Raw genomic sequence first — 23229 nt, 5'->3', positions numbered from 1 at the left:
TGTCCAAATGGTTTCAACCAAACCAAGGGGGCATGGTTGCTAAGTATTGCCTTTGGATCATATTATGTAATGGGCTTTCCTTAGATGGGCCTGACTGACTACTTATACCCTAAGCAAGACTTCTAGGAAAAATTCACTAATTATGCCATTAACATTTGACAGATAATAAGCCTAGGTGTTTAAATTTGAGAACTTTAGCTACCAAAGATTGGAAAGATTCTGGTGTAAGTAATTGAAAAACGTCTGAAAAGATACAATGTTTAAATCTAATCAGTTGCTGTTATTAAAAGTAAAACTTACATGGTGTCTGGTTGATGTTCCCTTCATAGCCATGCTAAAGCCATTCCTTTCTTTCAACACCCAAGCTACCTTCCTTTCATTACCTGCATCATTAGTACTTCCTAGTGAGTATATAACCATCAAACTGTTTCCCCAAATATTTTCAGTCTTCCTTACCACAGGCAAAATTTATTTGGGATACATCCATCAATCATCCTTCTGTTAAAATGCCAATTTATTCTTCAGATTCTGATGAGGCCCTTCCACCGACCAAAAGATTGTTTGGCCGTGAAAAGCCTCTGCATCACCTTCTTGGAGGAGGAAAAGGTTGAACCCCTCTCCTCTTCTTTCTTTCTTTCTGAAGAATCGAATGTTTTCTTTGCTTCTGTTGGTGGAATGATCGTTGATATCTTCATTCTTACAGCATCTGTCAGGAAGCAAATGATCACACAAAATGGCTTTTCTTTTATCAGAAAGATGACTGAAACTTGATTTATTTGCTGCAGTGGCTGATGTGCTGCTATGGAGGAACAAGAACTTATCGGCTGCAATACTTGTTGGATTCACGGCCATATGGTTCCTGTTTGAAGTTGCTGAGTACAATTTCGTTACTCTCATGTGCCATATTTCAATGATCGCAATGTTGGTCCTGTTTGTCTGGTCCACCGGAGCAGGCCTAATCGACTGGTAAACCTGTAGAATAAGATTTTAGCTTATCATAAGATAATTTAAATGCCAGTTACTCTCTGCTCAACAAAACCTGTGATACAATGTTAAGGAATCCACCTGATCCTCGAGCAATCACAGTCCCAGAATCCACATTCCGATGGCTGTTTGCAAAAATAAACAGATTAGTGGTGAAATTCTATGATGTTTCATCTGGGAAAGATCTGAGGACATTCTTCCTGGTACAGTTTCATTCCCACAATCACAGCAATCATTTAACTTTAAATTCTAGGGCACAGTTGTGTATCCAGTCTTTTAATTTCTCTAATTCTTTCTGAATCAGGCCATCACCTTCCTTTGGATACTCTCGGGAATCGGAAACTATACCAGTTCCCTGAATTTGTTATATACTGGTAAGCACATTGTATCCCTTCTTTCTTTCCCAATCTTCCAAGACTATATGTAACATTCCTTGTTGTCTCTGTCTGTGAAGGGTTTCTATGCATGATAACTCTACCTGTCTTATACGAACGATACGAGGCTGAGGTAGATTATCTTGCAAGCAAAGGGAACCGAGATGTGAAGAAACTGTACAGAAAATTTGACTCAAAATTTCTTAACAAGATTCCAAGGGGCCCTGTTAAAGAAAAGAAGAGATTCTGATTCTCTACCTTGAACCTTAATACACAGAGAGATTGCAGAAGACTTTGTTTGATCTGCCACTTCAACTTGTAAAATGTAACCTTTAACTTCTTTAATCAATTATAAGTAATGCCAATCTACTTATTATCCCATTGTAGTTGTATATATTATAAAAGAGAATTTGGTGGAGAAACATACTATATGATAAGGCTTGCCTGGTATCATGTATTTGTGTGTATGCATTAGATTTATTTTTGTGTTCTTTGTTATATACATTTATTTTTATTTTGGTTTGAACTCACTAAAACAATTGCTTTTTTCTAAATAAAAAGGAATTAATACTTCTTTAGTGCATTCCAGACTGCCAACAATCAAGAATGTCACGTGTCACAGAGTAGTGATAACAATAGGTGTAAATGTGTTTTGATCCGTGTGCATTATATTCAAATAATTTTTTTCTAACATTTAATATACATAGGGTTTCTTTAATTTTGATATCAAATTAATTTTTAATTTAAATAATATTTTAATTTAATAGCTATAATTTTATTTTTAAAAAAATGCTAAAAAAAAAACGCCGTATTTTCAGTAGCAAGTGGTGAAGAAAGAACTTATTATGCAAAAGCCACAATCCCCGCTTCACTTTTTTTTTTTTTTTCTTTTTTTCTCAAAAGCTTTAATTGAAAGAGTGAGAGTGAGAGTGTGAGTGAACAGTACAAATTTCTCAGAGCAAAAAGCAAGCAGATTTGTCAGTAAGAATCCACATTCACACCGGGCGAAGAGAGGCCATGGCCATGGGAGTTTCTATTCCCATTCTCGTCGTCGTCGTCTCAGTTCACCTCATCGCTTTCGTGCTCGCCGTCGGTGCCGAACGCCGCCGCAGCGAGGTTCGCGTTAATTTTCCTATATTTTTTTTGATGTTTTTTTGTAATTAACCTTAACCTTTTTGTTAATCCGTTCGCGAAGGCGAAGGTGTTGCCGGACGAGTACGACGAGAAAACGTACTGCGCGTACGGCTCGGATGCGTCGACGGTCTACGGACTGTCGGCGTTTGGGCTGCTGTTAATTAGCCAAACCCTAGTTCACGGCGTTACCAGGTGCTTGTGTTTCGGGAGGGGGATGATGGGCGGCAGCTATACTACCTGTGCTGTTTTCTTCTTCGTGTTTTCCTGGTAATCATTCCCACACTAGTTTACTCTCGGTTAATTACTCCATTTTCACCTGTGACGTCGACTTAGGGTTGTTTTCTCTGCTCTAGGGTTAGATAGATCTACACACATTGTGTGGTTGGCACGATTTGGCGGTGATAGTATCCACTGATTCAATGCCCTAATTACATCTACATCTACATGCCCTGGACTTTTGTTCTCTGAGTTACAGTAGGTCAGCAGAGTGATAATTGATCACTACAATTTGGAGGGCAGGGATTAGTGTAGTTATAGAAGGAATCTTTGGATTATAAACCTAGAAATATCACAAATAGTTGCAATCTTGAACCTTGTCGGAAATTACCAATGGTGTCCTGTAATTGTGATTCATATGTGAGCTTTTTTCCTCCAGCAAGAGTCTAATTTATCCAAAAAACCATACAAGGCAATTTAACTCAAGGGAGGTAACCGAAACTATAATGCAATGCATGCTTACAATTCGAAACATGATTGAGTGGAGAAAAACTTGTCCAACTTTGATGCTGAAATAGGATATGAAGGGCATCCGACCTGCTAGTTCGATTGCTTAGCTATATTCCTTCCTGATATAGTTGTTTGTTGCCGCATTGATGGAGGATTCCTCATTGGGAGGTTGTTTATTGGTTAGGGGTGTTTCGAATCTGAAGTTAGTTTTGTTTTCTACTAAATATTTCATAGTGCAACAACCAAACACATCCTAATTTTTTTTCCTACCTAAACTGGGAGGGTTATGTTTAGTTGGGAGGAAATGATAAACTCCAAAATGAGTGGAATGCTCGTGTGCGTGCTCGTTTGTTTAGTTTGGCTGTACCTTTCACTCTTTTTCCCCTAAAATTAGAATGAATCAACAGGGTCAGCTTTCTTGCGGCAGAGGCTTGTTTGCTGGCAGGATCAGCAAGGAATGCTTATCACACAAAATATCGAGCTGTTTTCCACGTAGAGCACTTGTCGTGCACCACCCTTCGCAAGGGTGTCTTTGCTGCCGGTGCTGCCCTGACATTAATGTCAATGATCGCTTCCATCTTTTATTACTGGATCCACACTAAGGCCGATACAGGCGGATGGGAAAAACACCACAATGAAGGACTCGGGATGACCTCTTCAAAGTTTTCAGAAAATGAGCACCAGCCGAAGGCCAGTGAAATATGACAAGATCTGATTATTGTTACATGAAGATGTTTAAAAGTTTGTATTGTTGTGTTGTCATCTCAAGCGACAGAGAGACAAATTCCAGATATGTAACTTAGTCACACCAAGGTGTGTAAAGTGTGTTCCTTTCGACTGTAAAAGTATTGTATAAATATATGCGCTTCTTGAATCCAAAGAAATTACCTTAAAAGTTATGGTCTTAATGTTTATTATCCGGTAGTTTTCCATGTCTTGGTGACCTTTGCTTGATCAGATGATATCTGTTCCTTTCCAAATAGGTACCATCTTTTTTACATCAGCAAATATCGTATGTGTGCATACAATTACAACAAGTTCCCTTACATATCTATTCTGTATAGTTTTGCTGATTGGTTTTCATGTAGTAACTGAAGTGGCAAACTACTTGAGTTACTACAGGATTGAAGCCCCTACAAGATATGTCCTGACACGGCCGTGTTGTCGGGATGCCATTGGGGTCAATAAGGTACAACCTCTTAACATCTCAGATTTCTCTATATAGCTATACTAGCAAGTAGCAAACCATTTGATTGTATATGCCTGGTGAACTATGTTGCTAGCCTTACATTATGAAGTAGTAGTGCAGTATTGAAAGTAACTTGGAAGTTTTAGGGTGCATGACCTGATTATTTCCCCGGTTAACCTAGCAACTAATTTTCGCTCTATTGTTCACTTTTATTGTCATTTTCAATATAGCATGCCTGCAAGGGATAATGTGCAATCAAGTTTGAGTAGGAAACGGTAGCCTAAGCCAACTTAGGTATTCGGAAATACTGATTCAAAGATTGTGAACATGTTAATATATCACCCTCACCTCTTACTCTTTGCAAAATAGCATTTTCATTGGCAATAACAACACCATAGCTTACAAGCAGGAAGTAGTAGTAGTAGTAGTCCATGCATTCTATTAACATATTGAAAACTGACACATCATGCATAACCAGGCAGAATATAGATGGAAATATCTAACTTAAAGGAGTTCGGACTTCAGGACAAGAGAATTTAGCATCTGGGAAACGGGGTGCCACAGGTACTGGCCACTTTCTTGGCACCGGGAGTGTTGATGAACTTCTGAAGGTTGGGGTTCTTCATGTACTGGCAAAGACAAGGGCGTTGCTCCCTAATTTTTTTGCAGCACATCTCAGTCGGTTTGGCCGGGGTTGCGATTGCAGCTGCGCAGGGGCTCAGCTCCCCTGGACTGCAAGTCACACCTCTTGCAAACTTAACTTGAGCAGACATTAGAGCAAGTGCCAAGAAAATTGCCAGGTATGTTGCTCTAGAATCCATAGCTCTATCCTAGAATGGAAGGAGGAGATTTGTGGTTGAAATATTGGGTTATCGGTGCTATATATAGAGGGAGATTTAGGGAGGAATATTGCAGTTAATTGCTCACTTTTTGTGAATTTGACTTTTGTGCAATAGTTGAAAGTGAAGTGAGGGGTAAATGGAAAATGGATCCTCACATGGCATGTGAGAGAGAAATGTTTTAGCTAACTTTGTTGGATTTATTATTTTGTTGTGCCGAAAGAATTCTTCGATGGAAAAGCAAGAAAAATGTAACGGAAGGTATTTGACTGTGATCGAGTATAGCAATGACTGAAATTATTTCATCTGTGGAACAAAATAAATTATATATTAATTAATCAACAAATATTAATAAAGTGAGGTCAATAAAGTGATAAGTTGATCACGCCTAAACAATGACCTATAATCCTATTATCATAATAATGTGTCACTTTAATACACATGGCAAATAAAAACATATGTTTATACATTTCAAATATTCACATCAATCTAGAAATAGTAGGATTTGTTTGTGAACAAACAAAATTCAATCAAATTTTAAAATATATTATTGTTTAACTTATTATATACATGAATAGTTTTGCACCAAATATATACCCAAAGACCTGCCTGTTCAATTTTAAGTAATCCCATATAGGCAAAAGTAATTTCCCCCCACTTTTTCACCTTCTCCCCAGCATTTAATTTTCCTTTTCCTTTTCTCCTCATCCATCAGTTTTGTACATACATTCATATGCTCCAAAATAATCAGTGATTATGGTAACATTATTCAAGCATGCATAATCGAGTAAAGCCAATGATTGAGAAGCAATGATAATCAAATTGGGACCCAATAATGATAAAGTAATTCTTTATGGGTGATGGGATTTGATGTAAAAATGGCATGTGCCTCTTTATAATCATCCCTCATCTAAGTAGAGGTGCTCGTACGGTTTGGATCGCCGGTTTTAAACTGATAGTCCGGTTCAAACTAAAGTCGAAATCAAAATTTTCATGATTCAATTTCAATTCCAACGTTTTTTTTTTTTTTTTTTTTTTTTTTTTTTTTTTAAATCGGATCAATTCTAACGTTTTTTTGAATCATGAATTGATAATCGTGGTTTCAAACACGCGAAAAAGAGGGTGAACCGCCTTTCTATATATATATATTAATATGTATATTAACAATATATTTATTCACACTTTATTTTATTTTATTTTATTTTTTTAAAAAAAAAACCGCAAATTGAAAAATACAATACAACCAAACCTATATGCATTTATCATATTTTCATATGATATAATAGGAGTATAGTTTTTACTAAAACATCTTGAATTCAATTTCAACCTACCAACATCAATTGGGTTTATATAATGGGCCTTGTGTAAATATAACATATTGAATTGGTCTCCTATTGTATCAATATGGGCCTCATGCTTAAATGTGGGCCATCAAAAGCCATTTGGTAAACTTATAACCATGGGTCATGAGTTTAAACTCGACACCTCCAAATCTGTCTGTCACACACGGTTCGCCAATTGGCCTTACCTTGTCGGACCTACTTTGCAGGATATTAGATCCGATCGGAAGATATACAGAGCACACTCAATGAGTAGCGGCTGAAGTTCCCACGTCATAAAAAAAAATAAAAAAAAAATAAATAAAAAAACTCTTACTATAATTAGAAAACAAACTGTTACAGGCAAGTTGGGCCTAATTGGCAGGTATTAGATTCGACCGAAGGTTTACCCAGAGTGCATTCAACGAGTAACGTCTGCAAATTCTCACGTTATAAAAAAAAGAAAAAAAATGCATGTATACCTCTTTCTATGATAACATAACAAACAGTAATGCGCTCTTCCAACCTTTTCCCTTGATCTTCCCACAAATTACAATTATTGACTTTAAGGCACCAATAATATATGTATATATATATATATTTAAACTAGCTCTGAAATGAAAAAACACATAAATGCATCATTTGGTAATACTTATGATATCCAAACGTAGATAATATCATAGCTCTACCATGAGTGTGCAGTGATGAAATCTTCTACAAAAAATAGTGTAATCTGGCCAAAAGCCACAAATAGGGGCTAAAAGTCGGTTCTTGAGCTGTTCAAAGTTCATTCAAAACCTCATTTCTGTTTCAACTATTTATGATTATGCTTCAATTATAATCCATCATTAAGGTTCACCACTACCCAAATGGTTTCAACCAAATTAAGGGGCCATAGTTGCTAAGTATTACCTGTCGATCATTATGCAATGGGCTTTCCTTAGATGGGCTGACTGACTACTTATACCTAAGCAAGAACTCTAGGAAAAGTTCACTAATCATGCCATTAACATTTGACAGATAATAAGCCTAGGTGTTTAAATTTGAGAACTTTTGCTACCAAAGAATGGAAAGATTCCGATTAATGTAGATAATTGAAAAAGATCTAAAAGATATAACGATTTAATCTAATCAGCTGCTATTACTATATGTAAAACTTACATGATGCCTGGTTGATGTTCCCTTCATAGCCATGCTAAAGCCATTCCTTTCTTTCAACACCCAAGCCACCTTCCTTTCATTACCTGCATCATTAGTACTTCCTAGTAAGTATATAACCATCAAACTGTTTCCCCAAAAATTTTCATAGTTCCTCACCACAATCAAAATTTATTTGGGAGACATCCTTCTGCTGTTAAAATGCCAATTTATTCTTCGGATTCTAATGACACCCCTCCACCGACCAAAAGATTGTTTGGCCATGAGAAGTCACTGCATCACCTTCTTGGAGGAGGAAAATGTTGAATCCCTCCTCTTCTTTCTACCTGACCACATTCCAATGGCAGTTTGCAAAAATAAACAGATTAGTGGTGAAATTCTATGATGTTTCATCTGGGAAAGATCTTATGACATTCTTTCTGGTGCAGTTTCATTCCCACAATAATCACTGAACTCTAAAATCAATGGCACACTTGTGTATCCAGTATTTTAATATCTCTATTCTTCTCTGAATCAGGCCACTACCTTCCTTTGGATAGGAATTGAAAACTATACTCAGGAATTTGTTATATACTGGTAAGCACATAGTATTCCTTCTTTCTTTCCCAATCTTCCAAGACTATATGCAACATTTCTTGTTGTCTTTGTCTGTGAAGGGTTTCTGTCATAACTATACCTGTCTTATCCGAACGATATGAGGCTGAGGTAGATTATCTTGCAAGCAAAGGGAACCGAGATGTGAAGAAACTGGACAGAAAATTTGACTAAACATTTCTCAACAAGATTCCAAGGTGGTCTGTTAAAGAAAAGAAGAAATTCTGATTCAGGATTCTCGTCTCTACCTTGAACCTTAATTGAGTGGACAGTTGCACATACAGATTAGACTTTCTTTGATCTGGCACTTCAGCTTGTAAAATTTAACCTTTACCTTCTTTAATGAATTATAAGTAATGCCAATGTACATATCTTTGCATCAAGGATTCAGAGTCATTGATCAAATTGTTTCTGCAACCCCTTCTGTTTAAACAATAAGAACAGCTCTAAGGAAAACGTTGTAGTAATCTAAATTGGCAAACACATGAAAAATAAGAAGTGAATTCATCAAATTAAACCCTAGTCAAATTTATTTATTTTTCTGGTGAAAGACATCTAGTGAGTCTATCATGGCATTGTACAAGATCTAAACAATTAGTTATAATCCTGCTCAGATTGTTATCATCTACAAATCTATTTTGAGTTGTTATCTTTTCTTTCACTTTGTTATTTTATCTGTGAGTACATTCAATGTCATGCAGTCAGCAGAGGTGGGTTTTTTTTTTTTTTTTTTTTTTTTTTCTGTTAATAATTTGTGGAAAGTGCCTTAAAGGAGTGTACAAGTCCGCATCATGAGTATCTGGATTATCATCTATTTCCACTCACTTTAATTCCATTCCTTCCATATAATACGTTTATGTGATAGGATAAAATGTTTGGAAATATATTCTTAACATTTAATTGTTCTTTTTTGATTTTGGAAAAACCTTTATCAATACACAAACATCTCCATCCATAATATACAATGTCGATAGTTAGGATTGTTTAAAAACTATGGCTGTGTTCTTGATTCCTACTAGTAAATATACTATACACATATTGCATGATGAAAAGTACAAGATGTTCATAGTTTATACAGACAAAACATGGTGATAGAAGATAGAAACAAACCCAACTTATGTTTGATATCTTAGTTGCTTTGGTGTCGATCCTTGGTATTTGTGAGCCTAACTGCCCTCCAATTGGATTACTGGAAGTGGATAGCTCTACTTCTACTGATTCCCTGGCCGGCAAGATTGGGAATTACCAAATACCTGTGACAATGAACCAACAGATTGAACTTGTGATCCCAATTCCAGGGGTAAATATGTAGCTGATGAAATCAAAGCACCAACTCTTGAGGGTGAGTTAACTGTAAACCGAGAGTTTTTACCAGGAAACGATGGGACTCCCTCAAATTGTCCAGGAGTGGGATCCATAGTAGTCATGGATATTGAGGCTTGCCCTTGAGGCAATTCATTTGTGATTGGCTCAAAATCCCCCAGCTTTGCACAGAAAAAAACATACTTAATGATATGCTCAAGACTGATATATCACTATACGTAAATTCTACTTTAGAGGAATACTCTATATTATCAAACATTCTGCATATAAGTATAGCTTAATCCAGTTACTGCTAAAGCAACAAAAATGGTAAAAATAAAGGAATCATAAACATGGATGTTTTCAGCAGAATAAATATCAATGACTTTTGCACTTGAGCTCCAGTCAAATCAATCAAACCATCAATAAAATATCAAGTTTGTTATCATGTAATTGTAGCAATCAACTATGGTTGGTTCATGCTATATCCAATATATAGAGTTGAGTTTCAACCAAAAAAAAATTATCAAAGCTAAACAGAAGTAGTCAGGAGGAGAAAAGTTCAAACCATAAACTGCAGTGCTAAAATGACCGACATTTGAACCAATAAGCCAATTACTATTTATAAGAAATAACATACTATGATGACTTGCACAACAAAGTTTTTCTCCCCAAACATACTATAATGGCTTGCAGAACAAGGATTAAAGGGCAAGTATGCACTAATAATTGAAAAGAGAGAGCTATGTAAAACCTGATTTATGCCAAAACCAGTTAGAATTGGTTCGTGGCTGCTAGACTCTCCTAGAGTAGGATGACTGAAAAGGGAATGCAACCCTGGAACTAGCACAGATGGAGCCACATAAGGTGAGGCTTGGGTAGGCCATTGCTGTAACCAAAAGAATGGTGATTGGTATCCCATTCCATAGTTGATCCCAGGGCTCTGTCCCGCTAAACCATAGCTTCCATAGTTTCCCATACAAGCAGCACTACGTATAGTTTCCATAGACCACTGTTGCACCTGGTGCATCATAACAACTTAAGCTCTATACTTGAATAGCTCAATACCCTCCGCCAGTTAATTCTACTTCATCAGCAAGGCTCTTGATTAGAATTCCAGACTTTCAAATAAGTGTTTATAACAAAAAATTGGATTTTATTATGACAGAAGACTGAGAATACAACACCAAATCACTTGGATAAAAGGCATAATACTTCAGAAGGATTTTTTTGGAACCCTAAGTTACCTAATTCAACCACGTGAAATCTACACCACAGATTTTCAAATTCAACCATTGTACACCAAGCAGCTTCTTTGCTGCTATTTCCTTCCACAAATCTTTCATGCTTCAAAATGTATACAGATAACGAAACGATAAAAAAAAAACGGATTAAGAAGGGAGGAGATTAATTACTTGCAACTGAGTGCGTAGGGATACGATGCGCCGGGCAGCCTCCTCCAGAAGAGTAGCCTGATCCGACTACACAGCAATAAAAATTTCAATTTAGAATTAAACCTAATCCACGCAATACAAATGCAATTACTGAATTGCAGTTGACAAAACCCGTCGCCATTAACACCATTCCTTGTTGAAGCAAGCAGGACCAATTTCTAAAGTGTAAAACGTATAATCGTCTACATACGCATACAGATCTATACATACACACGTAGACGTATACATTCGTGTATAACCGCGCAGTTCAGTGCATATGCGCTAAGTACATAATGAAAGTATAATAGTTATTATTGTGGTTAAGGAATTTTTATTTATTTTTTTATCTAAGTACATATTAAAAATCGATCTTATATGCATAAATATATTCACCAATAACAGATAATTTTATTTTTTAAAATCAAGTCTTTAGAGTTATTAAAGAATATATATGTATTTTCATTGTCATGTATACAGATATACGTGCATGTATGTTTTCTGTAATAATAAAAAAAATTAATTTTAATCAAATACATTATATAATGATCTAAATTTACAAATAAAATATAAATTTATGTATCTTTTCTCTAATAATAAATTATTTTATTTTTAAATAACTATAACTGATAATAAACTAATCTGCATATTACTGACACTCTATCATGCAAATCTAAAAGTCAAAATTATTTAAATAATTAACTTATATACATATAATTCTAAGTATTATCTTATACTGTACCAAAAATATAAAAAATAAATTTATCTAACAATTAAATTAATTAATTTACATGCATATAGTTCATATTGTTATCAATAAATATTTCACTTTTGATTTTATGTTTTAAAAAAATTGCAAAAATATAACATTATTTTGCACAATAATCTCAAGACTGATTAATTATAAGATCTATATTACATAAAATATAATTAGTAACTCATACGAAACATATATTTAATTATTGTACCTTAGAAAAAGTGTTTGGCAACAACTCTCGAAGACTTTTTATTTTTTCCTTGAAACGATCTCTGCGTCTCTGTACAATTTATATTCATTATTTCTCCAAAATTAGTAAAATAGTAAAAAAAATGAACATTTCAAGTTAGCAAAATATTTGATCTCAATTGAATCAAATATTGGTTATAAATTAAACTTTATCAATTTGAATGAAATGATATTCATATTTTAAATTACAAATTATAATTAATATACAGTTAAGATATGTCTATACATGCATATTATACACAAATCTGCATGCATTTCATTATGTAAGATATTTATATAATTTTTACAATTTTTTAAATATAATTATATAAATCAACTTACCTTCTCACAAGATGCGCGTTGTTTGTTGTTATTTCTTCGATAATATTTTGTTTTCTTGAGTCCTTTGTCATCAAAATTTCTCTGAATGTTTTTTCAAAGAATCAAAATAAGATCAAAACAGTAAATTATAAATTTTCAACTAAAATCCTAGGAACATTCAAATAATCTATTATAAAAATTAATTAATTATTATATTATACAGTTATATTTATACGACTAACAAAAAAAAATCAAATATAAAAACCTCTTGTGTACGCTCATGAACATGTCGAGAATGTTTAGGTTTCTTAGCGAACTTCAACTTCTTCCCCTGGCTCGATTCTTCCGAGGCATAAATATTTAGTTTAAACAGTTCCGAAGTATATGAATAGAATTGATCTACATCAAATATAATATTATAATTTTTTAATTAAAAGTAATTATTAAATCATGAATGATTTAAAGAATAAATTTTACCTGAAATGAAATGGAGAGGAGATAATGCATCAAAAATATCCTCATGATCTTCAAGAGATAGTCCTTCCTTATTGATTTGATCACTAACAGCAGAGTTTGAAGCCATTTATGAGAAGTAAGAAAAAAACAAGCTAGTTGAAACTTCAAGACATGAATGAGCTATTTTTATTGCATTGGGCTGTATTTATAGACATTTGAAATATTTAAATTTATTACTCGCTCCGTCCCATCTATTATGTCCACATTGCTCTGTCTGTCCCACGTTTCATGTCACTTTTCTTTTTTGGAAAATGATTATACACTTTAATCTCATTTTAAACTTTTTAATTTAATTTTTTTAATTTTAATTAAACTAATTAGTTGTCTTAATTTTAATCTATAATTATTTATATTATATGATAATTATTTTCACTAATATATTCTTAATTATCTACTAATTATATTTATCTTAAATTCTATCGTATCTACACTGACCCAGACATTCAATATGAGATGGAGGGAGTAATTATTATATTTTTATTAAATTGCATAATAAATGTCTAAGAAAATATTTAAATTACAATCTCTTAGTTTATAAGAAAATATATATATATTTCGTCTAAACATAATCTATAATTTTCTAGTCTCAATTCAATATACTATTATTTTTAATATTTTTGTTTATCTATTTAAAAGTATTTATTTGCAATTATTAATAAAAATAATTATATCTAAATACCAAAATATATGCAATTTTTACAAAAATATTTATTGTATTTGTACTTTAAAAACAAGAATATCAAAATAATTATATAATAAAATATTAAGTTTGTTCACTTAGTTTTTTTAGATGAAATGATTTTTTTGTGTGATATGGAGAACTAGGGGTGGGTAAAAAAATTGAACCGAACTTTCGAACCGTTGAACCGAACTGAATCGAACCGAATTTTCGGTTAACCGAGCAAATTCGGTTCGAATATAAATACTGCATATTTGATATTTGCTCGATTCGGTTCGGTTTCGGTTTTTGATATTTTCTTCGATTCGGTTAACCGAACCGAATATATTTATATATTTATGTTATTATATTTTAAAATTTATTTTAATAATTATATTCGATTCAGTTTCGGTTCGGTTACGGTTCGGATATTTGCAAATATTTTGATTAAATTAGAATTTTAATTATTTTTTAATTTCGGTTCGGTTCGAATTATTTGCAAATATTGCAATTATTTTCGGTTAATCGAAATTTTCGGTTCGAATACGGTTCACGGTTTCAGGTATTTGTTCAGTTCGGTTCGGATATCAAATACCTGAATATTTATAAATATCCGAACCGTGCCCACCCCTATGGAGAATTATGTTAGTAATATAAAAAAATAATATTTTAGGTTGAATGATTAATATATATATTATCGTGTGTATATTTGTAAATTTTTAATAATATTTATGATGTTCTATTGAAAAATACTGAATAAACAAATCTTTTAATCTAAATATGTAAGTACTTTGAATCGAGTTAAAAAAAGTATATTATTAGTAAGTATAAACTTCACTAATATTAAAAATATCTAAAAAATTTATGTTTATTTATATAAATATTATTATATTAAATTTAAACAACATAGATAAATTTATGTATATATTTACTGTTTTACACACATCAAGTAGTAGTGTTTAAATGTAATTATTTTTAAACAATACATAAAGTTAAACATGTACTTTTTAATGTAACGACAAAGAGTATCATTAATAAATATTAAGATTCTATTATATACACAACTTTTTTTTACTATTAGTTTATGGTACTATTTTTTAAAATACCATATTAAATATTAATTTTTTTTATATAATATTATATTAAATATTATATATTACATATATTTTTTAATTTTAAATTTTAAAACTATAAAAATTTATAATTTTTTTTGATAAAACCAAAATATTTAAAATTATTAAATAATGAGTTGTGGCATGAAATATGAGCGGGAGATATCGGCTTTGCCAACGTGTCATGCTTATATAGCATGAATGTTGACTCATCATAGTTTAAATTTGTTTGATTGTTACAAAAATTAATTTAAAATAAAATTATAGATTGATTTTTTTTATAAGAATAAATAATTATTTTATTAAAAATCTTATAAAATTAATAATATTAATTACAATCAAGCATACAAATTGTGATCATCAGGAGACCCGGCGGACCTAGATGATGATATATTATTTATTTATTTATTTTAATTTTGAATTAGTTTAAAATTTTAATTGAAAGTAGGTTTTAAAAAATACTTATGTTTAATGTTATCTTTTTTATATGTATAGATATATATATTTGTGATATAGGATTTTATAAGAATTAATTTAATTTTTTTTATTATAACACATAATTTAAAAAATTACGAGAACAATTTCAATATTAAAATTTTTTAAGTATTAGATTATATATTTTTATTTAAAATATCATTATACTATATCAAATTAAAAGAATTTGATTAAATTGAAATTAATCAAACTATAAAAACGAAAGTACATATCTAATTGTATTTATCTTTACCGTGTATTCCTAAATATTTGTGGATATAATCATCATTTTAATTTGTATTATTATTATTATTATTATTATTATTATAAAATATTTTTTCTGAAAATGCATCAAGACATTTTCTCAAATGCATGTATATGAAAAAATATTTAACTTAAAAAATATTATACTAGTATATTTTATTTTACTTTTTATTGTTTAGAGTTTTTTCGTTTGGTTTGAGTTATTAATTTTAATTTATATAAATTTTTTATACAATAAATATAAAAATTGCATAATAAAAATTTAAAATCAAATGTAAAATGAAAAAAAATAAAAATTCTTAATTTATATATTAAAAGTAGACCTACATGTATATATGTGTATATATATATATACATTTGTAGTAATTTGGTGGATTATAAAGTTTATGGCAAACGTTTTACAATATAAGTAGAATTATTGATTTTTTGTATTTTTTAAAATTTTAATTTGATGTTAAATAATATTTTTATGTAATATTTTATAAATTTAAATAATATGTTTTTAGGAAATTTGTTGGAATTGAATGATAATAAACAAAAAAAAAAAAAAAATAGTAAAATGAATGTACTCTAAAATTTCATAATATGATATTAGTAAAGAAGTATTTATTAGTTTTTCAATATATATGTATATTTAACTTCTAATTTGCAAATACTTAGATGAATTTTATTTATTTTTTGATATATTGTACAATCTATATATTTTAATTAAATGAATACTTTAGTTATATAATATAAGCAGACAATTATATCAGTTTATCCTAATTATATCAATTTATCCTAATATATATATATATGTTTCTGTATTCTTATGTAATAAGTGTCTTGGAAAAAAATATATTATTTATAATTTTACTTTTTATTATTTAATTATATTGATATGGCAATCATATTAGTTTATTATCATTATTATTAATATTTTACATATGCATTTGTTATATAATAAGTTTTTGATTTGACAAATAAAATATTTTATCTATATTTTGTATTATTTAATTATGTTGATGTAATTAGACAATTATACTAATTTATTATTATTATTAGTTTTTTGTTAACTTTCTTTTGCATTTGTATATATTTATGCATCAAAATAGTTTTTTGTTCATTTTTATTATCCCCATCTATATATTTATGTATTAGGTTAGATAAATATATATATATTTATTTATTTATTTGTACATGTAATCGGTAGCGAGGTAGATGACAACTTTTTTTTTCTATAATATATGAATATTTTGATTAACATTAAATTTAAATTGATATATATATATATTAAAGTTTTACGATACAACATTGAAATTGAAGTGTTTCTTCGAAAAAGATGACTACTTCTTTATATACACCACAAATAATAATAAATAATAATAAAGTTAGCATCTAATTAAACATTAGTATATTTAAATTAAGATGGTGCAAATTCAAATTAAATTAAGTTAGAGTCATCAAATATGTAATAACTCCTTTCATATTCAAAATAATCTGTAAATTGATAGAACTTGATAAGTGAAATATATATTAATTACTTCAGTAATGTACTTAAAGCCGGCGTATTGTATTTTGAAAATTGAATATATGTATTTTTAAAGATATGATCCAAAAAATAAAAATAAAATAAAATTCGATTTATAACATGTGTATTGTACAAATCAATTAATTCTATTTAAAAATACGAATTTAAAACATGTGTATTATTAACACTCTATGACTTCTATAAATTATTTACTTAGAAACTAAACTTTATGAGTTGTTATTGTTGACTTATGAAAAATAAATAAATAAAATAAATCCGGTTAATTAAATAATTGGATTAATTCAAAATCACCATTTACTTACATATACATCTCTTAAAATTGCATCATTTATCATTTTTTGTTTTATTTTATAGAACATTTCTTTTTCCAAACCATTACATTCAATATATATCATTCCATTTATAAAAATTAAATATTTAATGCGATGTTTGTCAGTTTGGAGGAGATAATAAATATTTTAATTTAATATTTTTTTTTTTAAAAAAATTATAGTAAATACATTGTATCGAAATTTTCAAATAGACTTATCTAAATTCTAAACTGATCTGTTTTTTTTTTTTTTTTTTTTTTAAATATATATATATGTATATATACTTTAAATTTTTTCTATGCTTCTTGATCGATATCGGATACATATAAATGGATATGTGTGTTTAATTTGTCACTTGCCTGAATATAGGAAATGTAACATTTAGCGTGACAGGTTAAGGAAGATGAAAGACGAAGGCCGACCGTATATGTCAGTTTATGACAATGGTGCACGTGACCTTAATTGATATTATGTTTGTATTTGCATTTGTACCTACGTATCCATCTCTATCCTTTCCCATATACTACTATTAATTAATTATTTCAGATTCCTCCCTTCCCTCTTCAGACCACAGAATTTCGTGCAATGCATTTACACAAACAAAAACATATGTATACATACATATATAAATAAATTAATAAATTAATTGATTAAGGTTTTTGTCTCTACATTACAGATTCTATACATAGTTTGGGTACGAAGGTGCTAGAAATTTAAATTTAATGAATTAGTGCTACAAAGAAATTATCAATTTTGTAACGAGGTTTTTTCGTTTTTAAATTCATTTTTTTCGTTACTAATGATATTAGAGACGAAATTAGAGATGAAATTACGTAGCTACGTGAACTTTAAGAACAGAATTCCGTTACAAATATATATATTTTTTGTAGTGTAGTAACTATTGTGACAAGTGAATATATATATATATTAATGTAATGAATCCAACATTTCCATTTCTGTTAAGAGACGGCGTGGATCCAAGTGTTATATATGTGACCGTACATTCATTTTATTCTCAATATAGGTTTCCTTCACCTTAAGGTAAACGAAATTAAAAGGGGAAAAAATCAAAAAGTGAAAAATAAATAAATAAATAAATAATACTCTCCTTTATCACAAAAAAGTATTCAAAACCTTTGAATATGTAAATTAGGAAAAATAATGATGTTTTTGAATTAAATTAGACTGAATATAAAGAAATAATGAGAACTATCAGAGACAATAACGTAAATAAATAAATAAAAAATATTTATTTTTAGCAGATAAAATTTTTTTTTTTTACTTTCTCTTTTTACTTTTGTGAATCTGTGTAAATTCTACGTGACAGTTTATTTAATTAATAATTATTTTATTTTTTGAGATTATTTAACTTTACTATATATTATAACATTCATGTAAAAAATTTAGATATTTGATTTGGATGCAAATTTTTAATATGTAAATTTTGTCTTTTACAATAAAAAAAAAATTAAAATAACAGAAATTGTATGATTTTTTTACTTAAAAAAGTAAATAAATTAATTAAAAAATACGAAAAATAAATATATATATTTTTATAATAGAGATAGTATATATTTTCATAAAATGTTGTATTTAAATTACTATTAAAATAAAAAATCATGATTAAACAAGCCTTGCAATTTAATACAGTAGATTGCTTAATTTTAAAATATTTAGTAATAAATTGATAAGAAAAAAATTATAAATTTATATGTAGATAAATATTAATTACATAGTACTTATTATTTATTGCTGGATTGGTTGGAGTAGAAAACCTCTGTACAAAATTTTAACTTAAATTATTTTCCAAATTGACGAGTGGCATTAGTTAATATCTACTTTTACAAATTAAATAAGATGAAGAAATACAAATAAATAAATAAATCTATATTTAATATTTCTTTTAGAACTCTCCACATTGTCAGTAGTTTCGTTTTTTATTTTTATTTTTATTTCTATATATTTATCCAGTTGAAGAAGATAACTATCAAAGCTTTAATTTAAATAAATTTATTGAAAGTAGTATCGAAAATAGATTGTAAATATTTTTGTAATATGGATGGGACGTGGCATTAGCAATAATGCCTAACTTTTTTCCACTAGGAGTAGAACACAATTCCATTTTCTCAAAAGTCGTGGCCTTTGGATAAATCAATAGCCGCCTTTTAAAAATAAAAAATAAAAAATTATTATATATTTTAATATATGTGGCTATTAATTTTAATTGAATTTCCTTGTTATATATAAATCGATGGTAATACGTGAATATTGAAAAATAAATGTATTTTTTTTTACATATTTTTAATATACTAATTTAATTTGTGGCTGTAAATTTTAATTGAATTTTCTTGTATATATATATAAATCGACGAACGATTGTAATACATACATGTATGTGAATATTAAAAAATTAAAAATTTATTTATATATTCTTAATATACGAATTTAAGATGTGGCTGTAATTTTAAGTTAAATTTTCTTGTATATTTATAAACGATGAGCAGTTATAATACATACATGTATCTAAATATTAAAAATAAAAATAAAAATAAAATAAAATTATTTATATACTTTTAATATAAAAATTCAATGTATAGCTCTAATTTTAAGTTAAATTTCCTTGTATATATATAAATTGATGAACGATTGTAATACATACATGTATGTAAATATTAAAAATAAAATAATATCATAGATAAAATATTAACCCATCAATAAGAAGTATAATTTTGAGATATATTTTACTTTTTTTATAGTATTTCTTTTGAAATAATTTATAAATTATGGATTTTTTTTTATTTCAAATTTAATTTTACATTACGAATTAGTATATACTTAAAAAAAATTTAAAATATGTATTTCAATATTTAAATATTATATAGTAATAAGATATATGCAATATTGATATTATTTTGTAAAAAATAAAATTTTATATAATACAAATAATTAAAATATATAGTATATATATATGATTAATATAAATTAATTTTATAAAAGATGAAAGTTTTAAAAATAGATAAAAATATTTGTTATTGCAAATATTAATAAAAATAACTTGTTATATGTTACAATATTTAAAAAAATGAGGATTTTTTTTTTTTTTTTCTCATAAATACTACCAATATTTAAACAAAAAATTATAAAAAATAAAAAATTAGAAGGTGCTTGACATTGACCGGGTTCCACTCATGGATCACTAAAAACTCATTGGTCAACCCACCAACGCTGGATTTCTACTGCCACGTCATCATGGAATTTAGAATAAATTTGACATTGACAGAATTATGTTTTATACTTCATCGAGGAAAAGTAATGATCATTAGTGTTTTTCTAATAATATTTTTTTTTTCGATTAATATTATAAAAATATAAAATATATATTCACAAGCATATAATATATATTATATTCGTTCAAAAATTTAATAATTTAATATATTATATACTATTGTATTTTGAGATCTAAATAAAAAATACAAAACACACTATCTCAATAATACGCCAAACTTATTTATTAAATACTAACAATAGCGGTTATTTAATATAACTAACATTTAACCCGTACATCAAAAAAAATAAATAAAAAAATAGAAAACATAATAGTGGCAATAAATAAATAAATAGAACGAGCCATAATTCACATAATAGTGGCAATAAATAAATAAACAGAATGAGCCATAATTCATAATATAAAAGTGGTGTCCTAATTGTCACTAAGAAGCTAATGTTAATTGCAAAATGGTCGGGCCATGGAACGCCGCCGATGACGCCGTCGCCGCCGTCGGCACAGCAGCATGGTGGGCTGCTTTGCTCAGTCTTATTATGATTGCCGCTGTCGTGTTTTCTTGCGCCGGCGGTGCCTCCGGTCCTGACAAAGCTGCTGCTACCAACCATGTCGACACCTACGGAGGAGCACCCTGTGGCGGTGCTTGCGGCGCCGCATGCGGTGGATGAGGGCTCGCCGGTGGCCGATCCACATCGTATTTATTTTTATTATGTAAGAATTGATCTTTTTAAACTTTTTTTTTTCTTCTATCAAAATTTATTATTTTAAGTATTCATTTTTTTTTTCTTTTTTTTATATTACAAATTCGTTTTTCATATTATATATATAGCATGGTATAAACAAAATTGTTGTAAATTTAATTTTATAGCAAAGTGGATCTTACAAAACCTTCGAGAATAAATAAAACTAAACAATTCAAATAAACTTCGATATTCTAATTTAAATTTTACTGATAAATTAATTTTTATTTGTTAGTGAATATTTAGCGGTGCTGATGAAGAACAAACAATGTTACAAGAAGGTTCATTCTTGCAAGCAATTCTCAGCCTTCTCACATTGTCGAAGAATGTCCTGCCCAAAACCAATTCATAAGAGTATGTGGTTAAACTTTCTCAATCCTATCGTCCAAACCTAATACATTCATTCCCACAATATGCATAATTAATTAGAAGCTTACTTCCACGGCACTTCGCCAACGGTCCTCCATTGTTCGTCACCATTATTCTTGTACAACAATCCGAACTGCGAGTTAGGCTCGAATAATCTCAGACTAGACATTGTTTGTTGTCCTAACAAAATTTATGAAAAATAATAAAAAATGCCGATGATTAAACGCAAGAGTAGATGATATCTAAAAGATTATCTTGGGCGCATTTATATTACCAAACATGTCCTCAAGTCGGCCGGCGAGGCTCAAATAATCCATATAGTCATATATGCATACTTTCCTACCGATCAACATCCCATCCATGTTAACTTTCACGTATGTCCAACGACGCTTGCTTTGAATACCCTCATCGGATTCTTCATCTTCGCCATATCTGCGTTCCTTAATATTATTTCGTCGGCCTAAACGTGCTGTCCTTTCTGGACCAGGCTGCGGTTGATGCCACTCTGCTAGGTCTTCATAATTTCCTGCATTAACCACATCTTCAACATTTTGTTGACACTTTTAAATTCATTACAAAAAAAATAAAAAATAAAAAATTACATCAAACGATCTATTTCCAATTCAAAAAATTTGAAGGTAGAACCAATGTTCTTACCATGAGGAAGCGATGAATAACAAGCGTTGGATTGCAAGACTTTTAAGCTTAGCCCCAAATCAATCATGTTAGAATCTTCTTTTCCAATGAAGTAATTATCATCAACTGCAAAAGATGAGTGGTTTAAAAGGTATCTGGAAGGTTCGTTAGAATCCATAGAAACCGAATGAGATCAGATTCACAACATCAAAATTCACAACACAATATCCAAACAAAATCCCCTTACACATATATATAACACAATAACAATGTAATAATAATAAAAATAATAATAATAATAATAATAATAATGACAATAATAAGTTATCAAGAAACCTTCTGACAGGAAATTAAAATTGGCGACAGAAAACGGTAGAGAGGGCAGGGACAAAGAAGACAGGAAACACTTTATCCCATTGCCCATCATTGCGAATGAAATAACTCTGCCAATGGAAACATGTTATGTAATGTACGTATATGTGTTGGACGACGGGACAATGGAGAATGGTGTCCGAATCCTGCATCCCCAAATTGCAACAGAATAGCCCTAATTTCTCAGCAACACTTCTGACATTGTGTGTCCGAATCCTCCACAGAAACACCACATCTGTCTCACGACATTGCTACAGAATGCAGCCAATTTTGTTCTTCTGCTTCTTGACACTATAGATTTTTGAGGTGTGGATATGGTGTTTCGTTGTTTTTTAGATTGACAAATTGGATTTGTGATGCCACTGTAACTGTCTGTAATTAATTGACGGTAAGAGATGGGCAGCAGCAGTAGTGGCAGCGAATTGTGAATGAAACGCAGGAAAGGATTTAAATTTGATTTTTGTAGTGTGTTTACTGTCCCACATCGGAAGATAAGAAGTAGCCCTGGATTTGAATATTTAGTGCTATACGTAAGGAAGAGGGAGACATTTCTAACAATATATATTTGTATGTGTAATCTTTGTCGGCCTTTTGGTTAGGACCAGGTG

The 23229-nt window shown here is 29.8% G+C and overlaps 5 protein-coding genes and 1 long non-coding RNA gene across 12 annotated transcripts; 4 read left to right on the top strand and 2 right to left on the bottom strand.

Moving 5' to 3' along the window:
- Nucleotides 1-368: 368 nt before the first annotated feature.
- Nucleotides 369-1838, top strand: LOC127261397 (reticulon-like protein B14). The gene is made up of 5 exons (XM_051289741.1): nucleotides 369-606; nucleotides 786-966; nucleotides 1058-1187; nucleotides 1289-1358; nucleotides 1439-1838. Exons 1-5 carry the CDS (start codon nucleotides 507-509, stop codon nucleotides 1606-1608), a joined length of 651 nt encoding a protein of 216 aa, XP_051145698.1. The 5' UTR covers nucleotides 369-506; the 3' UTR covers nucleotides 1609-1838.
- A 417-nt stretch (nucleotides 1839-2255) lies between these two features.
- LOC127261398 (uncharacterized) lies at nucleotides 2256-4135 on the top strand. The gene is made up of 3 exons (XM_051289742.1): nucleotides 2256-2474; nucleotides 2554-2759; nucleotides 3626-4135. Exons 1-3 carry the CDS (start codon nucleotides 2376-2378, stop codon nucleotides 3921-3923), a joined length of 603 nt encoding a protein of 200 aa, XP_051145699.1. The 5' UTR covers nucleotides 2256-2375; the 3' UTR covers nucleotides 3924-4135.
- A 3887-nt stretch (nucleotides 4136-8022) lies between these two features.
- On the top strand, nucleotides 8023-8735 carry LOC127261399 (reticulon-like protein B14). Its single transcript, XM_051289743.1, has 3 exons — nucleotides 8023-8145; nucleotides 8241-8299; nucleotides 8380-8735. Exons 1-3 carry the CDS (start codon nucleotides 8023-8025, stop codon nucleotides 8489-8491), a joined length of 294 nt encoding a protein of 97 aa, XP_051145700.1. The 3' UTR covers nucleotides 8492-8735.
- A 562-nt stretch (nucleotides 8736-9297) lies between these two features.
- On the bottom strand, nucleotides 9298-12974 carry LOC127261396 (transcription factor PIF5-like). 3 transcript variants are annotated; one of them, XM_051289739.1, is made up of 8 exons: nucleotides 12833-12974; nucleotides 12621-12697; nucleotides 12377-12457; nucleotides 12018-12086; nucleotides 11035-11100; nucleotides 10374-10640; nucleotides 9690-9801; nucleotides 9298-9570 (listed from the first exon to the last, which is right to left on the bottom strand). In XM_051289739.1, exons 1-8 carry the CDS (start codon nucleotides 12936-12938, stop codon nucleotides 9560-9562), a joined length of 789 nt encoding a protein of 262 aa, XP_051145696.1. In that variant the 5' UTR covers nucleotides 12939-12974; the 3' UTR covers nucleotides 9298-9559. The 3 variants fall into 3 exon arrangements, with proteins under 3 accessions (XP_051145696.1, XP_051145695.1, XP_051145697.1); XM_051289738.1 differs by having other exon boundaries at nucleotides 12621-12754; nucleotides 12833-12968; XM_051289740.1 differs by lacking the exon at nucleotides 12018-12086 and having other exon boundaries at nucleotides 12621-12754; nucleotides 12833-12968.
- Nucleotides 12975-20771: 7797 nt separating this feature from the next.
- Nucleotides 20772-21691, top strand: LOC127260666 (uncharacterized). Its single transcript, XR_007840780.1, has 2 exons — nucleotides 20772-21215; nucleotides 21480-21691. It is a non-coding gene; the product is annotated as an uncharacterized LOC127260666 (long non-coding RNA).
- LOC127260665 (auxin-responsive protein IAA32-like) lies at nucleotides 21238-23103 on the bottom strand. 5 transcript variants are annotated; one of them, XM_051288505.1, is made up of 5 exons: nucleotides 22586-23103; nucleotides 22271-22375; nucleotides 21888-22154; nucleotides 21682-21793; nucleotides 21238-21575 (listed from the first exon to the last, which is right to left on the bottom strand). In XM_051288505.1, exons 1-5 carry the CDS (start codon nucleotides 22674-22676, stop codon nucleotides 21476-21478), a joined length of 675 nt encoding a protein of 224 aa, XP_051144462.1. In that variant the 5' UTR covers nucleotides 22677-23103; the 3' UTR covers nucleotides 21238-21475. The 5 variants fall into 5 exon arrangements, with proteins under 5 accessions (XP_051144462.1, XP_051144466.1, XP_051144463.1 ...); XM_051288509.1 differs by having other exon boundaries at nucleotides 22723-23101; XM_051288506.1 differs by having other exon boundaries at nucleotides 21888-22139; nucleotides 22586-23099.
- Nucleotides 23104-23229: the final 126 nt, after the last annotated feature.

The sequence above is a fragment of the Andrographis paniculata genome, unplaced genomic scaffold (genome assembly GCF_009805555.1).
Source record: "Andrographis paniculata isolate CXL003 unplaced genomic scaffold, ASM980555v1 Contig62END, whole genome shotgun sequence".
NCBI lineage: Eukaryota > Viridiplantae > Streptophyta > Magnoliopsida > Lamiales > Acanthaceae > Andrographis > Andrographis paniculata.
This window is presented reverse-complemented; position numbering and strand designations above follow the sequence as displayed.